This window comes from Bombina bombina, chromosome 7 (assembly GCF_027579735.1).
Source record: "Bombina bombina isolate aBomBom1 chromosome 7, aBomBom1.pri, whole genome shotgun sequence".
Lineage (NCBI taxonomy): Eukaryota > Metazoa > Chordata > Amphibia > Anura > Bombinatoridae > Bombina > Bombina bombina.
The window spans coordinates 300,317,736-300,337,558 of record NC_069505.1 but is presented as its reverse complement, the minus strand read 5'-3'; the positions used below and the strand labels follow the sequence as shown (position 1 = coordinate 300,337,558).

Here is a 19,823-nt window from a genome sequence, read left to right as displayed (position 1 = left end):
GAATCATGAAAGTTTAATTTTGACTAGACTATCCCTTTAAATACAGGATACCTGACAGTAAAAAAACATGGGTAGCACACAGAGAAGTGTGTTTCCCAAAGATGTGTTTGAACCAGGATCATATATGTATCCAGTTTACCAACTAATTCATCTCAAATGTGCTGAATACATAATTTACTATTAAATTGTTTTAATAAACTGTAAAAAAATAAGCTGAGTGCTGCTTAGTGGCTGGGCATGGTCATATTATTAGGGTAGATATGTGGCACAGCTTACCTAGGCTCTATTCTGCATCCTGGATGAGACTACTGACATTGATTGAGAGGGATCAGTGCAGGGACATAGCTGTGATCTGGACCCTCCCTCTCTACCCTGTCATTCCCCCTGCCCCCTCCCTCTCCCTTCTACCCCCCCCTTTCCCTGTCTCTCCCCTCCCCCTCTCCTGGATTAGATACGTGGTGCTGAGCTGTAGCTTCCCGGTCTGTGTGCACCATGAGCCGGGTTCCTTGTACCACTGACAGGGGGTCCCTTGCACCATGAGGACCCACTGTAAGCTCCTAGTCAGTCTGATCTGTCTGGGGGTCTTCCTGGTGCTCTATCTTTTACTGGGACAGCCAGAGGGACCCCATGCCAGAAGTACCTACAGATCCCCTGCGCCTGCCCCCTCAGGACATGGGGACCCTCATCCCCCCACTCAGGGGACCTTCCGGGAAATACAGAACCCCAAGCCCAGGAGGAATCCACTGCTGAAGAAAAAGAGGGGTGAAGGAAAGCCCCATATTCGGTAGGAACTGCTGCTAACAAATGATCATTTAATTACATTTGCTACAATATATTTTGGTGCAGAATATCAGGTACAGTTTCAAACCAATTACTGCCAGTGCTATTTAAATATGTTTTGCCAGTAGCCATTGAAATGCGGATGTGTTTTGTGTTTCTTAGTTTTGTTATTTTCATTATAGTGACTTTTTTTTTGTCTTATAAAAGTACATTTTCCAGTGCATGCAGCTTTATTAACTGTACTTACAACTTATGTTTAGTTTTCTAAAGTCAGATTTAGAGAACAGGATGCTGGAGAAGAATTGTAACTTAGTTATATTTATATAATTCAATGACAAACAGAAACCAAGAGTATTTATTCCTTATAATAACCTAATGTCTCTAGTGTTCCTTTGACCATATATAAAATATAAAAATGATTTTTACTGACAAATATCTGTCATTGTAGTAAAACAAACATTTTACCTCTCTTGTAAACATTGATGAAATACTGACATTGTGAGAAAATAAAATAGGGCAATAAATACAATTTACTTACAGAGATGCTATTTAAAGGGACATGAAATTAAAATTATTTTTTTATTGATTCAGATACTATTTACTGCAAATACTATTATGCTGATTAAAAAATACAGTATACTTTACATGGCCATAATAGTTGAAAAATGATATTACTAATGTATTAGAGCATGTCATTTTAAGGCCATCTGCCTTAAAGGGACATGAAACCCAAACATTTTCTTTCATGATTGAGATAGAGAATACAATTTTAAACAACTTTCCAATTTACTACTATTATCTAATCTGTTTTATTCTCTTGGTATCATTTGTTGAAGGAGCAGCTATGCACTACTGGTTTCTAACTGAACACATGGGTGAGCCAATGACAATCAGTATATATATGCAGCCATTAATCAACAGCTAGAACCTAGGTTCTCTGCTGATCCTGAGCTTGCCTAGATAAACCTTTCAGCAAAGGATAACACCTTTACTAATATATTTGGCATTTTGGTCATGTTCAAATTTTTTAGATTTGGGCTCCTCCAAATTTAGTTAGAGTTCACAAGGTTTTAAAGAGTGGTAGGTAGCAAGCTTCTATCATGAACAAGATCAGTATTTTTATATTTCTATATACATATATTTATTACCTGCTGGAGGGTATTCAATTGTTTACAAAATATTGTTTACCTTTATTTTGTCTTTTTGAAAAAGCTGCTTTTGTCTGTTTAACATATAAATACTGCAGTATTCTCTATAGAAAAGCTATGTAAAGAAAAGGCAGCGACAGTTTGTAATTCTATTAACTCTATGTTAAAAAATATATATTTTGCATTTTTATCTAGTGCTCTTTTATGTACATGACAGATACATTTGAAGTACAATTTTCCTTTAAAGGGACACTAAACACAAATTGTAAACTACATGATTATACCCTTCATATACAAGAATAATTTTGCATTTAAAACTGCAGCTTTATTTTGTCAAATGAGTAAATTGTTTTAGGTTTATACTTTTCACTGATTTCCCTGTCCCCCAGAAGAACCCTTGCTAACCAATCACAAACTAATATTCAGATTTAGCACAAACTCTGTTTGTACATGTGCAGACTGGGGTAGCCTGCACTCTTGTATTAATGTGATAGTAAATCCTAGTGTTTGTGAAACGCTAGGATTTACCATTGGAACAAATAAAGTTCCTTTATTTGTTTGAAGCATTCGCAGCACAAAGCTCCTCAGGCAGCCCATGGCAGAACGCTATTTTGCTGTGAGGTGACGTTTCCACCTGTTAGCCAATAGCCGTAAGGGCCAGCTGGCACCAAACCAAATTTATTTTAAGTATTAACTCAAGCCTCCTTGCGAGAAAGTGAAGCAAACACATTTTGTAGATGTATTTCATAACTAAAGGCAGCAAAATAAATAATGAATGTATATTGCAATAATAAAACATTTATGCAATGTCAAATTTAAAGTGATTGTAACCTTAAATGAATAAGTGCCCGGTATCTAAAACTACTAATCTTAAAGTTATAGTCAATCCTAGCGTTGTACAAACGCTAGGATTAACTATGGAAACAAATAAAGGGGACTATCATTCATGAAGTATAAGATACTTCATGTAGAAAGCTCCTTTATTTGTTTCAACCGATCGCCGTTCTTAGCTCCTACAGCAGCCCACGGCTAAAAATTTTTTTGCTAAGAGGTGACGTTTTCACCTCTTAGCCAGTAGCCGTGCGGTAAATCCGGCTCCCATGGGCGCCAAGCCGGATTTACGACAACGGCTATTGGCTAAGAGGTGAAAACGTCACCTCTTAGCAGCCTATGGCTAAAAATATTTTTTGCTAAGAGGTGACGTTTTCACCTCTTAGCCAATAGCCGTTGCCGTAAATCTGGCTTGGCGCCCATGGGAGCCGGATTTACCGCACAGCTACTGGCTAAGAGGTGAAAACGTCACCTCTTAGCAAAAAATTTTTTAGCCGTGGGCTGCTGTAGGAGCTAAGAACGGCGATCGGTTGAAACAAATAAAGGAGCTTTCTACATGAAGTATCTTATACTTCATGAATGAAAGTCCCCTTTATTTGTTTCAAGAGTCAATCCTTGTGTTTTTACAACGCTAGGATTGACTTTCACTTTAAAAACGGGGGCACTTGTTTCATTCATTAAAGGGACACTAAACCCAATTTTTTTCTTTCATGATTCAGATAGAGCATGCAATTTTAAGCGACTTTATCATTTATTCCTATTATCAATTTTTCTTCATTCTCTTGCTATCTTTATTTGAAAAAGAAGGCATCTAAGCTAAGGAGCCAGTCAATTTTTGGTTTAGAACGCTGGGCAGCACTTGTTTATTGGTGATTGCATTTAGCCACCAATCGGCAAGCACATCCCAGGTTGTGAACCAAAAATGGGCCGGATTCTAAACTTACATTCTTGCATTTTAAATAAAGATAGCAAGAGAATGAAGAAAAATTGATAATAGGAGTACATTAGAAAGTTGCTTAAAATTGCATGCGCTATCTGAATCATGAGAGAAAAAAAATGGGTTCAGTGTCCCTTTAAACTTTACAATGAAGCTTCTTTTATAAAATACCTTTTTTATGGAAAACAGACCAGCCGCATCTCCTGCTGTAGTTAGCACAGCGATGACGAATCTGGCTTCCTCCACTCGTTGCGTGAACCCATGAGTTGGACACCAAAGGTTTTTAAGATTAGGTTTAAATACCGGGCACCTATTCATTAAACTTTACAATCACTTTAATGGTCCTTTAAGAAAGTCAGCTGGAAATCATGCATTTAAAGGGACAGTCAAGTCCAAAAAATCACAATAGGGCATGTCATTTTAAACAACTTTCCAATTTACTTTTATCACCAATTTTGCTTTGTTCTTTTGGTATTCTTAGTTGAAAGCTAAGCCTAGGTAAGCTCATATGCTAATTTCTTAGACCTTGAAGACTGCCTCTAATCTGAATGCATTTTGACCACTAGAGGACATTAGTTCATGTGTTTCATATAGATAACATTGAGCTCATGCACGTGAAGTTACCCTGGAGTGAGCACAGATTGGCTAAAATACAAGTCTGTCAAAAGAACTGAAATAAGGGGGCAGTTTCCCGAGGCTTAGATAGAAGATAATCACAGAGGGGAAAAGTGTATTATTATAACTGTGTTGGTTATGCAAAACTGGGTAATGGGTAATAAAGGGATTATCTTTCTTGTTAAACAACAAAAATTCTGGTGTTGACTGTCTCTTTACGTTAAAGTAATTGTAAAGTAAAAATTAAACGTGCAAAATTAAGCGTGCAATTTAAACAACTTTCCAATTTACTTGTATTATATCATTTGTTTTCTCTTGGTACTATTTATTGAAGAGAATACCTAGGTAAGGGAGCTTGCTGCTGATTGGTGGCAGCAAATATATTCCTGTTTAAAACTGCATGTCCAATCCAAATCATGAAAGTTTAATTTTGATTTAATAAAAATATAACTTCCACAGTTTAGTTGTGTTACCAAATTTGTTTTGTTTTCTTGCTATTCTATGTTGAATAGTAAACCTAGGTATGCTGAGATACAGCAATTCACGACTGGAAGCTGAACACATATGATGAGCCAATGACAAGAGGCATATATATTTAGCCACCAATCACAATCTAGCTCCCATTAGTGCATTGTCGCTTTTGAGTTTACACCAACAAAAGATATTAAAAGGACAGTCTACTCCAGAATTTTTATTGTTTAAAAATAGATAATATACCCATTCCCCAGTTTTACGTAACCAACACTGTTATATTAATATACTTTTTACCTCTGTGATTACCTTATATCTAGGCCACTGCAGACTGCCCCCTTATTTCAGTTCTTTTGACAAACTTGTATTTTAGCCCATCAGTGCTGACTCCTAGGTAACTCTACTGGCTTAGAAATTAACATATGACCTTACCAACGTTTAGCTTTCAACTAAGAATACCAAGAGAACAAAGCAAATTTGATGATAAAAGTAAATTGGAAAGTTGTTTAAAATTGCTTGCCCTATCTGAATCATGAAAGTTTAATTTTGACTAGACTGTCTCTTTATGCAAATTTGATGATAAAAGTACATTGGAAAATTGTTTAAAATAGCATGTTCTGTCCGAGTCATGAAAATTTAATTTTGTAGTTACTATCTCATTAATGTATTGTCCCCATACCCCTTAAATTCTTTAAATTAACATTCTAGTATACAAATAAAATGCTGTATTTTGCTAGAACTTTTTTTTTTTTTTTTTACACAAATTAGTTTTACTATGCGCTTAACCCATGCATAGGGATGAATATGTAACTAGAACCAGTACAGATGGATGCAGTTGCTGGGAAAATCAGAAAGAGATATATGCAATATGCTATGCTATGTGGAAGAAATGGGTTGTTCCTGGATTGGAATTTATATTAAAGGGACAGTCAACACCACAATTGTTATTGTTTAAAAAGATAGATAAAGCCTTTACTACCCATTCCCAAGTTTTGCACAACCAACATTGTTATATTAATATACTTTATAACATTTAAACCTCTAAATTTCTGCCTTTTTCTAAGCCACTACAGACAGCCTCTTATCACATGCTTTTCACAAGACACTACTAATTCATGTGGTCCATATAGATAACATTGTGCTCTCTCCCATGGTGTTGTGCATGACACTGCACTAATTGGCTAAAATGCAAGTCAAAAGATAATAAATAAATAAATAGCGATGTGATCAGTGGGCTGTCAAAAGAGGCTTAGATAAAAGGTAATCACAGAGGTAAAAAGTATATTAATATAACTATTATGCAAAAGTGGAGAATAGATAATAAAGGGATTATCTATCTTTTTAAACAATAACAATTTTGGGGTTGACTGTTCCTTTAAGAGATTTTGTTTAAAAATAAAATAGACAGTAGAATATCTATTTAGTTTACCAATTATTGTTACTTATCTACTATGAAAAACTCTAGTTTTATGAATTTGGTCTTTGGCAATAGAAAATAACCTATAACACAAACCATTGTTACTAAATAATATTTACATTTTGTATATTAAATTGCATAATTCCCTGATTTAGCTGGCAGCTATATACAGTTACATAACTTTTCTTACATGTGACGCAGATCGGAAGGTTTTGCCACGTCAGGCAGACTTTACAATTCAAATGCGGTTATGTTATCATTCCTTAGTGATCTGTTACATTATGTAACTTGCAAAGTAGTTGTGTTTCCAATTAATTGTACTATTTTATAATGCTGTGAAGAAACAGATTTTTAAAGACACATACATTTTTTATAATATAAGCATTTTGATGAGGCACGTATATCTGATTTTATTTCTTCAAAATAAACTCAAATAGGGTTGCAATGTTTTCACTGTTTTTTAAACTTTTTTTAAAAAAAAAAAAAGGTTTCACTTTAAAGGAAAAGTAAACTTACGTGTACTTCAAAGCCCCAAATCAAAGTACATGCAAAATTAACTTTAATTCATGATTTTTAGTATTTATTTAGTATTTAACTTATAATTGTACCTCTCAATCCGCTATGTCACTCTGCCTGGATATTACATTTTTTTTATTTTGATATGACGAAAATCGTCTTCATGATCCTCATTGGTCCCCCAGTGGCGTCCCAACATACTAACTACACGCCCCCAACTTAAACTACGCATGCGTGTCTCATTGAATCTCCTGCCTGTATAGATGCTCGTTCATGAGACACGCATGCGCATTGATGGCACAGGAACAGATTATACGATCTCTGCTACGATACTATGTATCACAACAGAGATCGTATTTTAACGCATGCGCAATACAGGATGCTTCAAAAGGAGAACACATGGATGACCACATAAGAGCGGATGGGACCGCTCTTACTTCTGAAATAGACAAACCAGGAAATGAACGGGTGGGCGGAGGATCAGTAATTACGGTATGTCTTAATAATAAATATTAAAAAAAAACAACAATGGATTTTTTTAAAAAACTTACGGCTAGATTTAGAGTTTTGTCGGTAACGACCCGCGTATCTAACGCTGGCTTTTTTTCCCCCGCACCTTTTAAATACCGCTGGTATTTAGAGTTCACAGAAGGGCTGCGTTAGGCTCCAAAAAGGGAGCGTATAGCATATTTACCGCCACTGCAACTCTCAATACCAGCGGTGCTTACGGACGCGGCCAGCTTCAAAAACGTGCTCGTGCACGATTCCCCCATAGAAAACAATGGGGCATTTTGAGCTGACCCCTGCATATTTTTTTTAACCCCTAATCTGCCGCTCCGTACACCGCCGCAACCTACGTTATCCCTATGAACCCCTAATCTGCCGCCCCCAACGTCGCCTCCACCTACCTACACTTATTAACCCCTAATCTGCCGACCGGACCCCACCGCTACTATAATAAAGTTATTAACCCCTAATCCGCCTCACTCCCGCCTCAATAACCCTATAATAAATAGTATTAACCCCTAATCTGCCCTCCCTAACATCACCGACACCTAACTTCAAGTATTAACCCCTAATCTGCCGACCGGACCTCGCCGCTACTATAATAAAGTTATTAACCCCTAAAGCTAAGTCTAACCTTAACACTAACACCCCCCTAAGTTAAATATAATTTAAATCTAATTAAATAAATTAACTCTTATTAAATAAATTATTCCTATTTAAAGCTAAATACTTACCTGTAAAATAAACCCTAATATAGCTACAATATAAATTATAATTATATTGTAGCTATTTTAGGATTTATTTTTATTTTACAGGCAACTTTCAATTTATTTTAACTAGGTACAATAGCTATTAAATAGTTATTAACTATTTAATAGCTACCTAGCTAAAATAAAGAGAAATTTACCTGTAAAATAAAAACTAACCTAAGTTACAATTACACCTAACACTACACTATACTTAAATAAATTATTCCTATTTAAAACTAAATACTTACCTGTAAAATAAACCCTAAGATAGCTACAATGTAATTAATAATTACATTGTAGCTATTTTAGGATTTATATTTATTTTACAGGTAACTTTGTATTTATTTTAGCTAGTTAGAATAGTTATTAAATAGTTATTAACTATTTAATAACTACCTAGATAAAAGAAATACAAAATTACCTGTAAAATAAATCCTAACCTAAGTTACAGTTAAACCTAACACTACACTATCATTAAATTAATTAAATAAATTAACTACAAATAACTACAATTAAATACAATTACATAAACTAACTAAAGTACAAAAAATAAAAAAAATAAGTTACAAACATTTTAAAAATATTACAATTTTAAGCTAATTACACCTAATCTAAGCCCCCTAATAAAATAACAAAGCCCCCCAAAATAAAGAAATGCCCTACCCTATTCTAAATTAAAAAAGTTCAAAGCTCTTTTACCTTACCAGCCCTTAAAAGGGCCTTTTGCGGGGCATGCCTCAAAGAAAACTGCTCTTTTGCCTGTAAAAGAAAAATACAACCCCCCCCCAACATTAAAACCCACCACCCACATACCCCTAATCTAACCCAAACCCCCCTTAAATAAACCTAACACTACCCCCCTGAAGATCATCCTACCTTGAGTTGTCTTCAGCCAGCCGACCCATCGATGGAACCGAAGAGGAGATCCGGAGCGGCAGAAGTGATCCTCCAAGGGGCGCTGAAGAAGTCTTCCATTCGATGAAGTCATCATCCAGGCGGCGCTGAAGAAATCTTACATCCGGGCGATGTCATCTTCCAAGCGGCGCTGAAAAAGTCTTCCATCCGGGCGATGTCATCTTCCAAGCGGGGTCTTCAATCTTCTTCTTCAGGATCCATCTTCATTCCGCCGACGCGGAACATCCTTCTTCTCCGACGGACTACCGACGAATGAAGGCTCCTTTAAGGGACGTCATCCAAGATGGCGTCCCTCGAATTCCGATTGGCTGATAGGATTCTATCAGCCATTCGGAATTAAGGTGGAAAATTCTAATTGGCTGATGGAATCAGCCAATCAGATTGAAGTTCAATCCAATTGGCTGATCCAATCAGCCAATCAGATTGAGCTCACATTCTATTGGCTGTTCCGATCAGCCAATAGAATGCAAGCTCAATCTGATTGGCTGATTGGATCAGCCAATCGGATTGAACTTCAATCTGATTGGCTGATTCAATCAGCCAATCAGATTTTTCCTACCTTAATTCCGATTGGCTGATAGGATTCTATCAGCCAATCGGAATTCGAGGGACACCATCTTGGATGACGTCCCTTAAAGGAGCCTTCATTCGTCGGTAGTCCGTCGGGGAAGAAGGATGTTCCGCGTCGGCGGAATGAAGATGGATCCTGAAGAAGAAGATTGAAAACCCCGCTTGGAAGATGACATCGCCCGGATGGAAGACTTCTTCAGCGCCGCCTGGATGATGACTTCATCGGATGGAAAACTTCTTCAGCGCCCCTTGGAGCATCACTTCTGCCGCTCCGGATCTCCTCTTCGGTTCCATCGGTGGGTCGGCTGGCTGAAGACAACTCAAGGTAGGATGATCTTCAGGGGGGTAGTGTTAGGTTTATTTAAGGGGGGTTTGGGTTAGATTAGGGGTATGTGGGTGGTGGGTTTTAATGTTGGGGGGGGTTGTATTTTTCTTTTACAGGCAAAAGAGCAGTTTACTTTGGGGCATGCCCCGCAAAAGGCCCTTTTAAGGGCTGGTAAGGTAAAAGAGCTTTGAACTTTTTTAATTTAGAATAGAATTTTTTTATTTTGGGGGGCTTTGTTATTTTATTAGGGGGCTTAGATTAGGTGTAATTAGCTTAAAATTGTTGTAATATTTTTAAAATGTTTGTAACTTATTTTTTTTATTTTTTGTACTTTAGTTAGTTTATGTAATTGTATTTAATTGTAGTTATTTGTAGTTAATTTATTTAATTAATTTAATGATAGTGTAGTGTTAGGTTTAATATTTCTTAGGTTAGGATTTAGTTTACAGGTAATTTTGTATTTCTTTTAGCTAGGTAGTTATTAAATAGTTAATAACTATTTAATAACTATTCTAACTAGCTAAAATAAATACAAAGTTACCTGTAAAATAAATATAAATCCTAAAATAGCTACAATGTAATTATTAATTACATTGTAGCTATCTTAGGGTTTATTTTACAGGTAAGTATTTAGTTTTAAATAGGAATAATTTATTTAAGTATAGTGTAGTGTTAGGTGTAATTGTAACTTAGGTTAGTTTTTTATTTTACAGGTAAATTTCTCTTTATTTTAGCTAGGTAGCTATTAAATAGTTAATAACTATTTAATAGCTATTGTACCTAGTTAAAATAAATTGAAAGTTGCCTGTAAAATAAAAATAAATCCTAAGATAGCTACAATATAATTATTATTTATATTGTAGCTATATTAGGGTTTATTTTACATGTAAGTATTTAGCTTTAAATCGGAATAATTTATTTAATAAGAGTTAATTTATTTCTTTAGATTTAAATTATATTTAATTTAGGGGGGTGTTAGTGTTAAGGTTAGACTTAGCTTTAGGGGTTAATAACTTTATTATAGTAGCGGCGAGGTCCAGTCGACAGATTAGGGGTTAATACTTGAAGTTAGGTGTCGGCGATGTTAGGGAGGGCAGATTAGGGGTTAATACTATTTATTATAGGGTTATTGAGGCGGGAGTGAGGCGGATTAGGGGTTAATAACTTTATTATAGTAGCGGTGAGGTCCGGTCTGCAGATTAGGGGTTAATATTTGTAGGTAGGTGGAGGCGACGTTGGGGGCGGCAGATTAGGGGTTACTAAATATAATATAGGGGTCGGCGGTGTTAGGGGCAGCAGATTAGGGGTACATAGGGATAACGTAGGTGGCGGCGGTGTGCGGTCGGCAGATTAGGGGTTAAAAAATTTTAATAGAGTGGCGGCGATGTGGGGGGACCTCGGTTTAGGGGTACATAGGTAGTTTATGGGTGTTAGTGTACGTTAGAGCACAGTAGTTAAGAGCTTTATGAATCGGCGTTAGCCCAGAAAGACTTTTTTCTGCGGCTGGAGTTTTGTCGTTAGATTTCTAACGCTCACTTCAGCCAAAACTCTAAATACCGGCGTTAGAAAGATCCCATTGAAAAGATAGGATACGCAAATGGCGTAGGGGGATCTGCGGTATGGAAAAGTCGCGGCTGGAAAGTGAGCGTTAGACCCTTTCCTGACTTACTTTAAACACCAGCAGTAGCCCAAAACCAGCGTTAGGAGCCTCTAACGCTGGTTTTGACGGCTAACGCCAAACTCTAAATCTAACCGTTAGCGACTACATACAGGGTGATAATATGGATCAATGGCATTAAAGGGACACTGAACCCAAATTTTCTTCTTTCGTGATTCAGATAGAGCATGCAATTTTAAACAACTTTCTAATTTACTCCTATTATCAATTTTTCTTCATTCTCTTGCTTTCTTTATCTGAAAAAGAAGGCATCTAAGCAATTTTTTTTGGTTCAGACCATGGAAAGCACTTGTTTATTTGTGGGTGAATTTACCCACCAATCAGCAAGAACAACACAGTGTGTTCACCAAAAATGGGCCAGCATCTAAACTTACTTTCTTGCATTTCAAATAAAGATACCAAGAGAATAAAAATAATTTGATAATAGGAGTAAATTAGAAAGTTGCTTATAATGGCATGCTCTATCTGAATCACGATAAAAAAAATTGGGTTCAGTGTCCCTTTAAGGTCTTTGACCAAAATTTTCTTTCACGTTAAGACTGTTATATAAAATGTTTCATTATGCAGAATAATCCTGATAGGTTCATCAGCTGTGCTCTGCTCCATGAGTTGAAATGTTTGTGAAGAACTTTGCTATGTGTTTAACATCTACACTAATCTAGAAATTACTATATAAAATAGTTCTCATATTTTTTTATACATTTTTAGTCTATGTCAACTTATTGTTTAAGGACACCAAACCTAAAAATCTGCAATAATACAGTTTATTTATGAGGAGTTCTTGTTTAGTTTGATTTATTAATAGGGCCAGCACATGTGCACACATAGGGGCATATTTAACAATGTGCAAGCGGACATGATACGAAGTAGCGTATCATGTCCGCTGCACATCGCTGCCCAACGATAAATGCCGACAAGTATGTGGGTATAATATGAGCAGTGCTTTAGTAAATAATAATATTACACAGTACCTGGATGATGGAGTGATAGTAAGCACAGGATCGCAAACAATACTTACTAACTGCTTAAACTCTGTATGTACTGCGCCTTTCACCGTTAGGTCACTTGTGTCGAAACTCTGCCAGTACTAAAATAAAAGCTATATTTGGGCTTTTTTTTTTTAAAGAAAAGGCATATTTACATATGCTGCTCTGTAGGACCCCCCTTTAGCCCCCAACCTGACTGATCCCCCACCAAACAGCTCTCTAACTCTCCCCCTGTCTTAATGGCCGCCATCTTGGGTACTGGCAGCTGTCTGCCAGTACCCAGTTTAAAATAAAATTGCTTATATTTTTTCATTTTTTCCCCTTTTCTGTAGTGTAGCTCCCTGCCCCACCAAAGACCAACCCCCCACCCCCTCCAAGAAACATTCGATTTATATATTTTTTTAAATTAACATACCCTTTTCTCAAACTTTTCACACTTTGATTTTCTGTAGTGTAGCGTTCCCACCCGCTCCCGCCCCGTGCACGCGCCCGCCCGCCGCCCCCGTGCACGCGCGCGCGCCCGTGCGCGCCCCCATCGGCCCTGCCCCCGATCCCGCCCCCCTCTACATTACCCGGCCCATCGATGGCCGCCCACCCGCCTCCCAAGTCGGCTCCCACCCACCAACGATACCGGCCATCGATGTCCGGTGCAGAGAGGGCCACGGAGTGGCTCTCTCTGCATCGGATGGCCATCTAGCGTTATTGCAGGATGCCTCCATATCGAGGCATCACTGCAATAACCGGAAAGCAGCTGGAAGCGAGCAGGATCGCTTCCAGCTGCTTTCCACACCGAGGACGTGCAGGGTACGTCCTCAGGCGTTAACTGCCTTTTTTTTGAGGACGTACCCTGCACGTCCTCGGTCGTTAAGGGGTTAAACTTTCATAATTCAGATAGAGCAGCCATTTTAAACAACTTTCCAATTTACTTCCATTAACAAAATGTGCACAGTCTCTTTATATTTAAACTTTTTGAATCACCAGCTCCTACTGAGCATGTGCAAGAATAAGCGTGTATGCATTTGTGAATGGCTGATGGCTGTCACATGGTATGTGTATGCATTTGTGATTGGCTGATGGCTGTCACATGGTTCAGTGGGAGTGAAAAAAGACAATTTTTAAAATTGTCAGAAAAAAAATCTACTACTCATTTGAAGTTTAGACTAAGTGCTATTGCATTGTCTTGTTATCTTGCATTAGTTGATTATGCAAATCGACTGTGTTGACTGGTCCTTTAATATGCACAGTTTGTAGTGCTGCTATATATTTTTTATGTATCAGGTAAAATAAATATGTAACTCTTTATTTTTGGGTCGTTTATAGTTTCCATATAGAGCTACACAGCTATACCTCTTACACCCCTTTCCTCCTTTACCTTTAGCATTTAGGGGATTTTTAGGACTTGTAGGAGTTTGGTGATTAGGCTCTGCGCACACTTCTCATATTTTTAAATATGCCCCATAGTTTTAACATGAAATTTTGAGACTTCATAAAGCTAATTAAAATATCAGTTCATGTTTTCTTTGGAGTAAATGAATGAGAAACCGAGGACTGTTTATTTTTACACATGACAATCACACTGATAACAATCTGTAACTAATATTTTGGATACAATTTCTATCCAATTAATGAGTCATGTTGAATTCTACTTTGTATTATTAAAAACATTTATTTACAAACAGCACACACATATGTAAGAAAGAATTCATGAGTTACATTTGATTTTGATATAGTTATGCAATTAATGCAAACTAAAGCTGAGAGCTAACTTTTTTTGTCTCTAACCAAAATAAAGTGTCATCTGCATATCCTGATTTGCTTATCTTAGGGAAAACATTCCTTCTTTGTATACTCAGCCTTTGCCTGTTTGGCTAGATGGTTACTATTTGTTAACATTTGCACTTCTGTTGTAAAATGGATGTTGCCCTATAAGTAAGAGGATTTATGTAAGACAAGACAGCCTTTCAAGTAAGGGAAGTGAGTGATAGACTACAACAGAGCTATGTTAAATTATGCAAAAATAAACCCCACCTCTACTTTCCTGATTCTCTACCTGTGGCCACAATCTTTATAGGTCACATGCACCCTATTGGTGGAGTTGCACCATCTTCAATTATAGAGAGGAGATGATGGGGAATTTACTAGATGACCCATTTTTGGTTCGGAACCCTAGCTAAAGCTTGCTAATTGGTGGTTGCTTTTAGCCACCAATCATCAAGTGCTACCCAGATGTTGAACCTAAAATGGGCTGGTTTCTAAGCTTTCATTCCTACTTTTCAAATAAAGATACCAAAAGTACAAAGAAAAATTGATAATTGGAGTAAATTAGAAAATTGCTTAAAATTGCATGCTCTTTCTGAAACATAAAAGAAAAAAATTGGGTTTAGTATCCCTTTAACCCCTTAAGGACCACAGCACTTTTCCATTTTCTGTCCATTTGGGACCAAGGCTATTTTTACATTTCTGCAGCGTTTGTGTTTAGCTGTAATTTTCCTCTTACTCATTTACTGTACCCACACATATTATATACCATTTTTCTCGCCATTAAATGGACTTTCTAAAGATACCATTATTTTCATCATATCTTATAATTTACTATAATTTTTTTTATAAAATATGAGGAAAAAATGGAAAAAAAACACACTTTTTCTAACTTTGACCCCCAAAATCTGTTACACATCTACAACCACCAAAAAACACCCATGCTAAATAGTTTCTAAATTTTGTCCTGAGTTTAGAAATACCCAATGTTTACATGTGCTTTGCTTTTTTTGCAAGTTATAGGGCCATAAATACAAGTAGCACTTTGCTATTTCCAAACCACTTTTTTTCAAAATTAGCGCTAGTTACATTGGGACACTGATATCTTTCAGGAATCCCTGAATATCCCTTGACATGCATATATTTTTTTTTAGAAGACATCCCAAAGTATTGATCTAGGCCCATTTTGGTATATTTCATGCCACCATTTCACTACCAAATGCGATCAAATAAAAAAAATTGTTCACTTTTTCACAAATTGTTTCACAAACTTTAGGTTTCTCACTGAAATTATTTACAAACAACTTGTGCAATTATGGCATACATGGTTGTAAATGCTTCTCTGGGATCCCCTTTGTTCAGAAATTGCAGACATATATGGCTTTGGCATTGCTTTTTGGTATTTAGAAAGCCGCAAAATGCCACTGCGCACCACACATGCATTATTCCCAGCATTGAAGGGGTTAATTAGGAAACTTGTAGGGAGCTTTTAGGGTTAATTTTAGCTTTAGTATAATGTAGTAGACAACCCAAAGTATTGATCTAGGCCCATTTTGGTATATTTCATGCCACCATTTCACCGCCAAATGCTAACAAATAAAAATAAAGCGTTACATTTTTCACAATTTTAGGTTTCTCACTGAAATTATTTACAAACAGCTTGTGCAATTATGGCATAAATGGTTGTAAAAGCTTCTCTGGGATCCCCTTTGTTCAGAAATAGCAGACATATACGGCTTTGGCTTTGCTTTTTGGTAATTAGAAGGCAGCTAAATGCCGTTGCGCACCACACGTGTATAATGCCCAGCATTGAAGGGGTTAATTAGGGAGCTTGCAGGGTTAATTTTAGCTTTAGTGTAGGTATCAACCTCCCACATGACACATCACACCCCCTGATCCCTCCCAAACAGCTCTCTTCCCTCCCCCACCCCACAATTGTCCCCGCCATCTTAAGTACTGGCAGTAAGTCTGCCAGTACTAAAATAAGAGTTTTTTGGGGATTTAAAAAAAAATAAAAAATGATAATTCTGCTCTGTAGGATCCCCCTTAGCCCCCAACCTCCCTGATCCCCCCCAAACAGCTCTCTAACCCCCCTCTCTGCCTTATTATGCGCCATATTGGGTACTGGCAGCTGTCTGCCAGTACCCAGTTTGAAATCAAATATGTTTTTTATAACATTTTATTATTTTAAAAATTCTATTTTCTGTAGTGTAGCTGCCCCCCCTCAACCCCCAACCTCCCACCCTCCCAGATCGTTAAATTACAAGTTAATTTGTAATGTTCCCACCCTCTCTCCCACCGTGTACCACTTAACATTTGTTCCATAGTGTAGGGTTCCCACCCCCCGCGCGTGCACCCGCTCCCGTGCACGCGCCCGCACACGCGCGCGCACTCGATCTCGCCCCCCTTCCCCACCGATGGCCGCCCACCCGCCTCCCTGGATCAGCTCCCACCCACCAACGAACATGGCCATTGATGGCCGATGCAGAGAGGGCCACAGGGTGGCTCTCTCTTCATCGGACGGCTAAAAAATGTTATAGCAGGATGCCTCAATATCGAGGCATCACTGCTATAACATGAAAGCAGTTGGAAGTGATCAGGATCGCTTCCACTGCTTTCAAAGACCAACGACGTACGGGGTACGTCCTTGGTCATTAACTGCATTTTTTTTGCAGGACGTACCCCATACGTCGTTGGTCGTTAAGGGGTTAAAGGGATAATAAATTCTAAATTGAAATATGCATGGGTGCATTTCAAATTGAAATGAAATTATTTTTGCAATATACTCCCATTAGCAAAAAGTTATTGCTGTTATTCTGCAGCATACACACATATGCTGTGAAGGCCGTGCACCAGTATTCAAACACCATGTCTGCTCAGAGAGCTGGCAGTGGTGTGTATTACTTCTGTGAAGACATAACGTGTCATACAAGCCACTGCCAAGTCTCAGAGAAGGTGTGGTGTTTGTGCACGGGCACTCACAGCATATGTGCATATGCCGCTGAAAAATAGTAATAACTTTTTCTAGAAGCATTTTTGCTAGTGAAAGTATAATGCAGAAATGTTTCTATTTCAAATTTAAATGTACCCATGCACAATTCATTTTTTAACTTTATATCTCTTTAAAGTTGTACAATTGTATAAAGTACATTATATGTAGACCCATTTTTCAAAACTTACAACTATGTAGCAGTTTGAAAAAATTAGGTATAATTTGGAATTTCCAGAAAGGATAGTGATCACACAAAATATGGGAAATTTGAAATATGTTTGTCCAGAATTTATTGAGATGTTAGCAATAGAAAAAGGGCTCCACCCATTCAATATGGTGCAATGGGAAACTTTGGGCATGTATAAAGTTTAAATTGTTAATTGTACACACCTGAAATCTATCAGTGTGACATTTTAGAGTGGATGTGATATTTTATTTTTTAACCACTTCTCTGCTAAGCCTTTAAGGTGAAGGTCAATTTGGATGAATTAGTGCCTAGTTTTTAATAAATCTATTAAAAACAAGGGCACTTTAATTCATCAAAATTGACATTTCACTCCTTTTCTTCAAAAACTTACCTTTTAATCCTGAATGCTGCTCCAGCGACTCCCCCAGCCGTCGGAAAGCCTCTTCTTACGTCAGAAATGACTAATCCAGCTTCCTCCAATCAGAGCTTTCCCCAGGGGGGATCATGGCCTGATGCAACACCGTGATTGGAGGAAGCCGGATTCGTCATTTTGGACCCACGAAGAGGGCTTGCGACTGGCGGAGGAAGCGCTGCAGCGGCTGACAGGATTAAAAGGTGAGTTTTTGAAGAAAAGGAGTGAAATGTCAATTTTTATGAATTAAAGTGCCCTTGTTTTTAATAGGTTTATTAAAAACAGGGCACTAATTCATCCAAATTGACCTTCACTTTAACACACCCCTTTGCTAAGCCAATTTTAAGTTTCGTTTTTGTTTTTGATACTTAAAGTAGCACTCAATGCAGTAGAATTGGAAAGTGTCTTTAAACTGCATGTTCTATCTGAATCATAAAAGTTTATTTTGACTTGAGTCCCTTTAATATATAGGAATTGTATGTCATTGTCAATGTATTCCTACAGCAGTGATATTATACACACAGAAAATAGGTTTTACTTGTGCCCCTTATAGAGAGTTAACAAACATTTTATTTCTTGATCATCACCACAGGTTTTGTAAATGACACTTGATAAACAGCTTGTCTAAACAAACGTGTGCCAAGAAAAGATTTATATAACAGCAATTGATTGAACTGCCACAGAGAAAATGGCTATAAATGTGTTTTTTGATTTTCTGATTCCCGCGTGGTAATCGTTAGGATGAAAAAAAAAAACACTACACAAAATTGTAGTGGATTATAGATTTTGTTTTTTGTGGCAGTTTTTTTATCTGAAGTTAAAACGTTCAATGTAACCTCATCAATCAAATTAGCTTTTAGCAGACAGGGCGTTGCGCTTAGTTTCTGAGCAATGCTTAAGATGAAAGGCTGCGCTATTATGTAGGATTATAAATCCATGTATATTAGTGTATTACAGCAATTTTAGTTTTTTTTGTGCTTTTATCTGACTGACAGGATCACACTGAGAATTTGAATCACTTGGTTTTTAGTAAAAACAGCATTCTTGATAATTGCAGTTTATACAGTATATGTAAAAACATTAGTGTTCCAAATAATGAAGGTAAACTTACATGTTACCTGTTTTTTCTGTCTCGTGCTGGCCAACTGATAGTCTGTAAAAGCTTTTTTATTCTGGGTCCTATTATAAAAACTTCTCCAGCATGGTGAGAAATTATAGAGCAGAATTCACAGGGGCAGAACTAACTGAATTCTAAAAGAAAAATGACAGAAACTGGAAGGCCCAGAGAGATGAGAGCTGCCCCCATGGAAAGTAATACAGCTCTCTGGGATAGAGAATTTCAGAGTGGAGAGTGACGTTGACAGGGGAACACCTGCCACTGAAATAAATTGTCAGTTTGCAGCAAATACAAGTTACAGGGAAATGTTTTCACTGCAATTTGACTTGAATTTGCTTCTAGTTTACTAACATTACTTTTCCATTAAATAAGTGCATCATGAGTTTTGAGCAAACGTCACATGCATACAGCTGGCAAGATAAATTAGTGAGACTGTAGATTCAGACACACCCTGTGAACTTCACTGTTCAGCCCAAGGAACTCCCTGTCCTTTTCACTTTCTAATTTGTGAAAGATACACAGAAATATACACAGTATGATCCTAATTTGTTAAAATTACACAGAAACATCCAAAGCATAATCAGAATTTGTAAAATTTATGATCCTAAATGAACAGTTGCATCCAGAATCTAAGTGCATTAAAGTACAAAATAGAAAGTGCAAAGCGTAATAAAACAAAAAACTAAATCTGAAGTCTAAAGTAAAATAAAATACAAACCACCAAGTGTAACAGTAATAAATAATACAGTGCTATATTGCACTGGGTTTGTCTTTCCTTCACATACAGAAAAACGCCCCTATGTGAAGTACAACCAAATTTGACTTTCCAGAAACTTGTGCGGGATCTCAGAGTGCTGGAGGATCATTTTAGATCATCTGATCTGACTGGAGAGCTTTAGATCACCAGGACTC

The 19,823-nt window shown here is 37.2% G+C and overlaps 1 protein-coding gene across 1 annotated transcript in view; it reads left to right on the top strand.

Moving 5' to 3' along the window:
- The first annotated feature begins 452 nt into the window (after nt 1-452).
- Nucleotides 453-19,823, top strand: part of GXYLT2 (glucoside xylosyltransferase 2) — a 116,767-nt gene continuing 97,396 nt past the window's right edge. Inside the window, exon 1 of the mRNA XM_053720886.1 lies at nt 453-784. Within this exon, the coding sequence (XP_053576861.1) occupies nt 537-784 (248 nt within the window). The 5' untranslated portion in view covers nt 453-536. The remainder of the gene's footprint in view (nt 785-19,823) is intronic.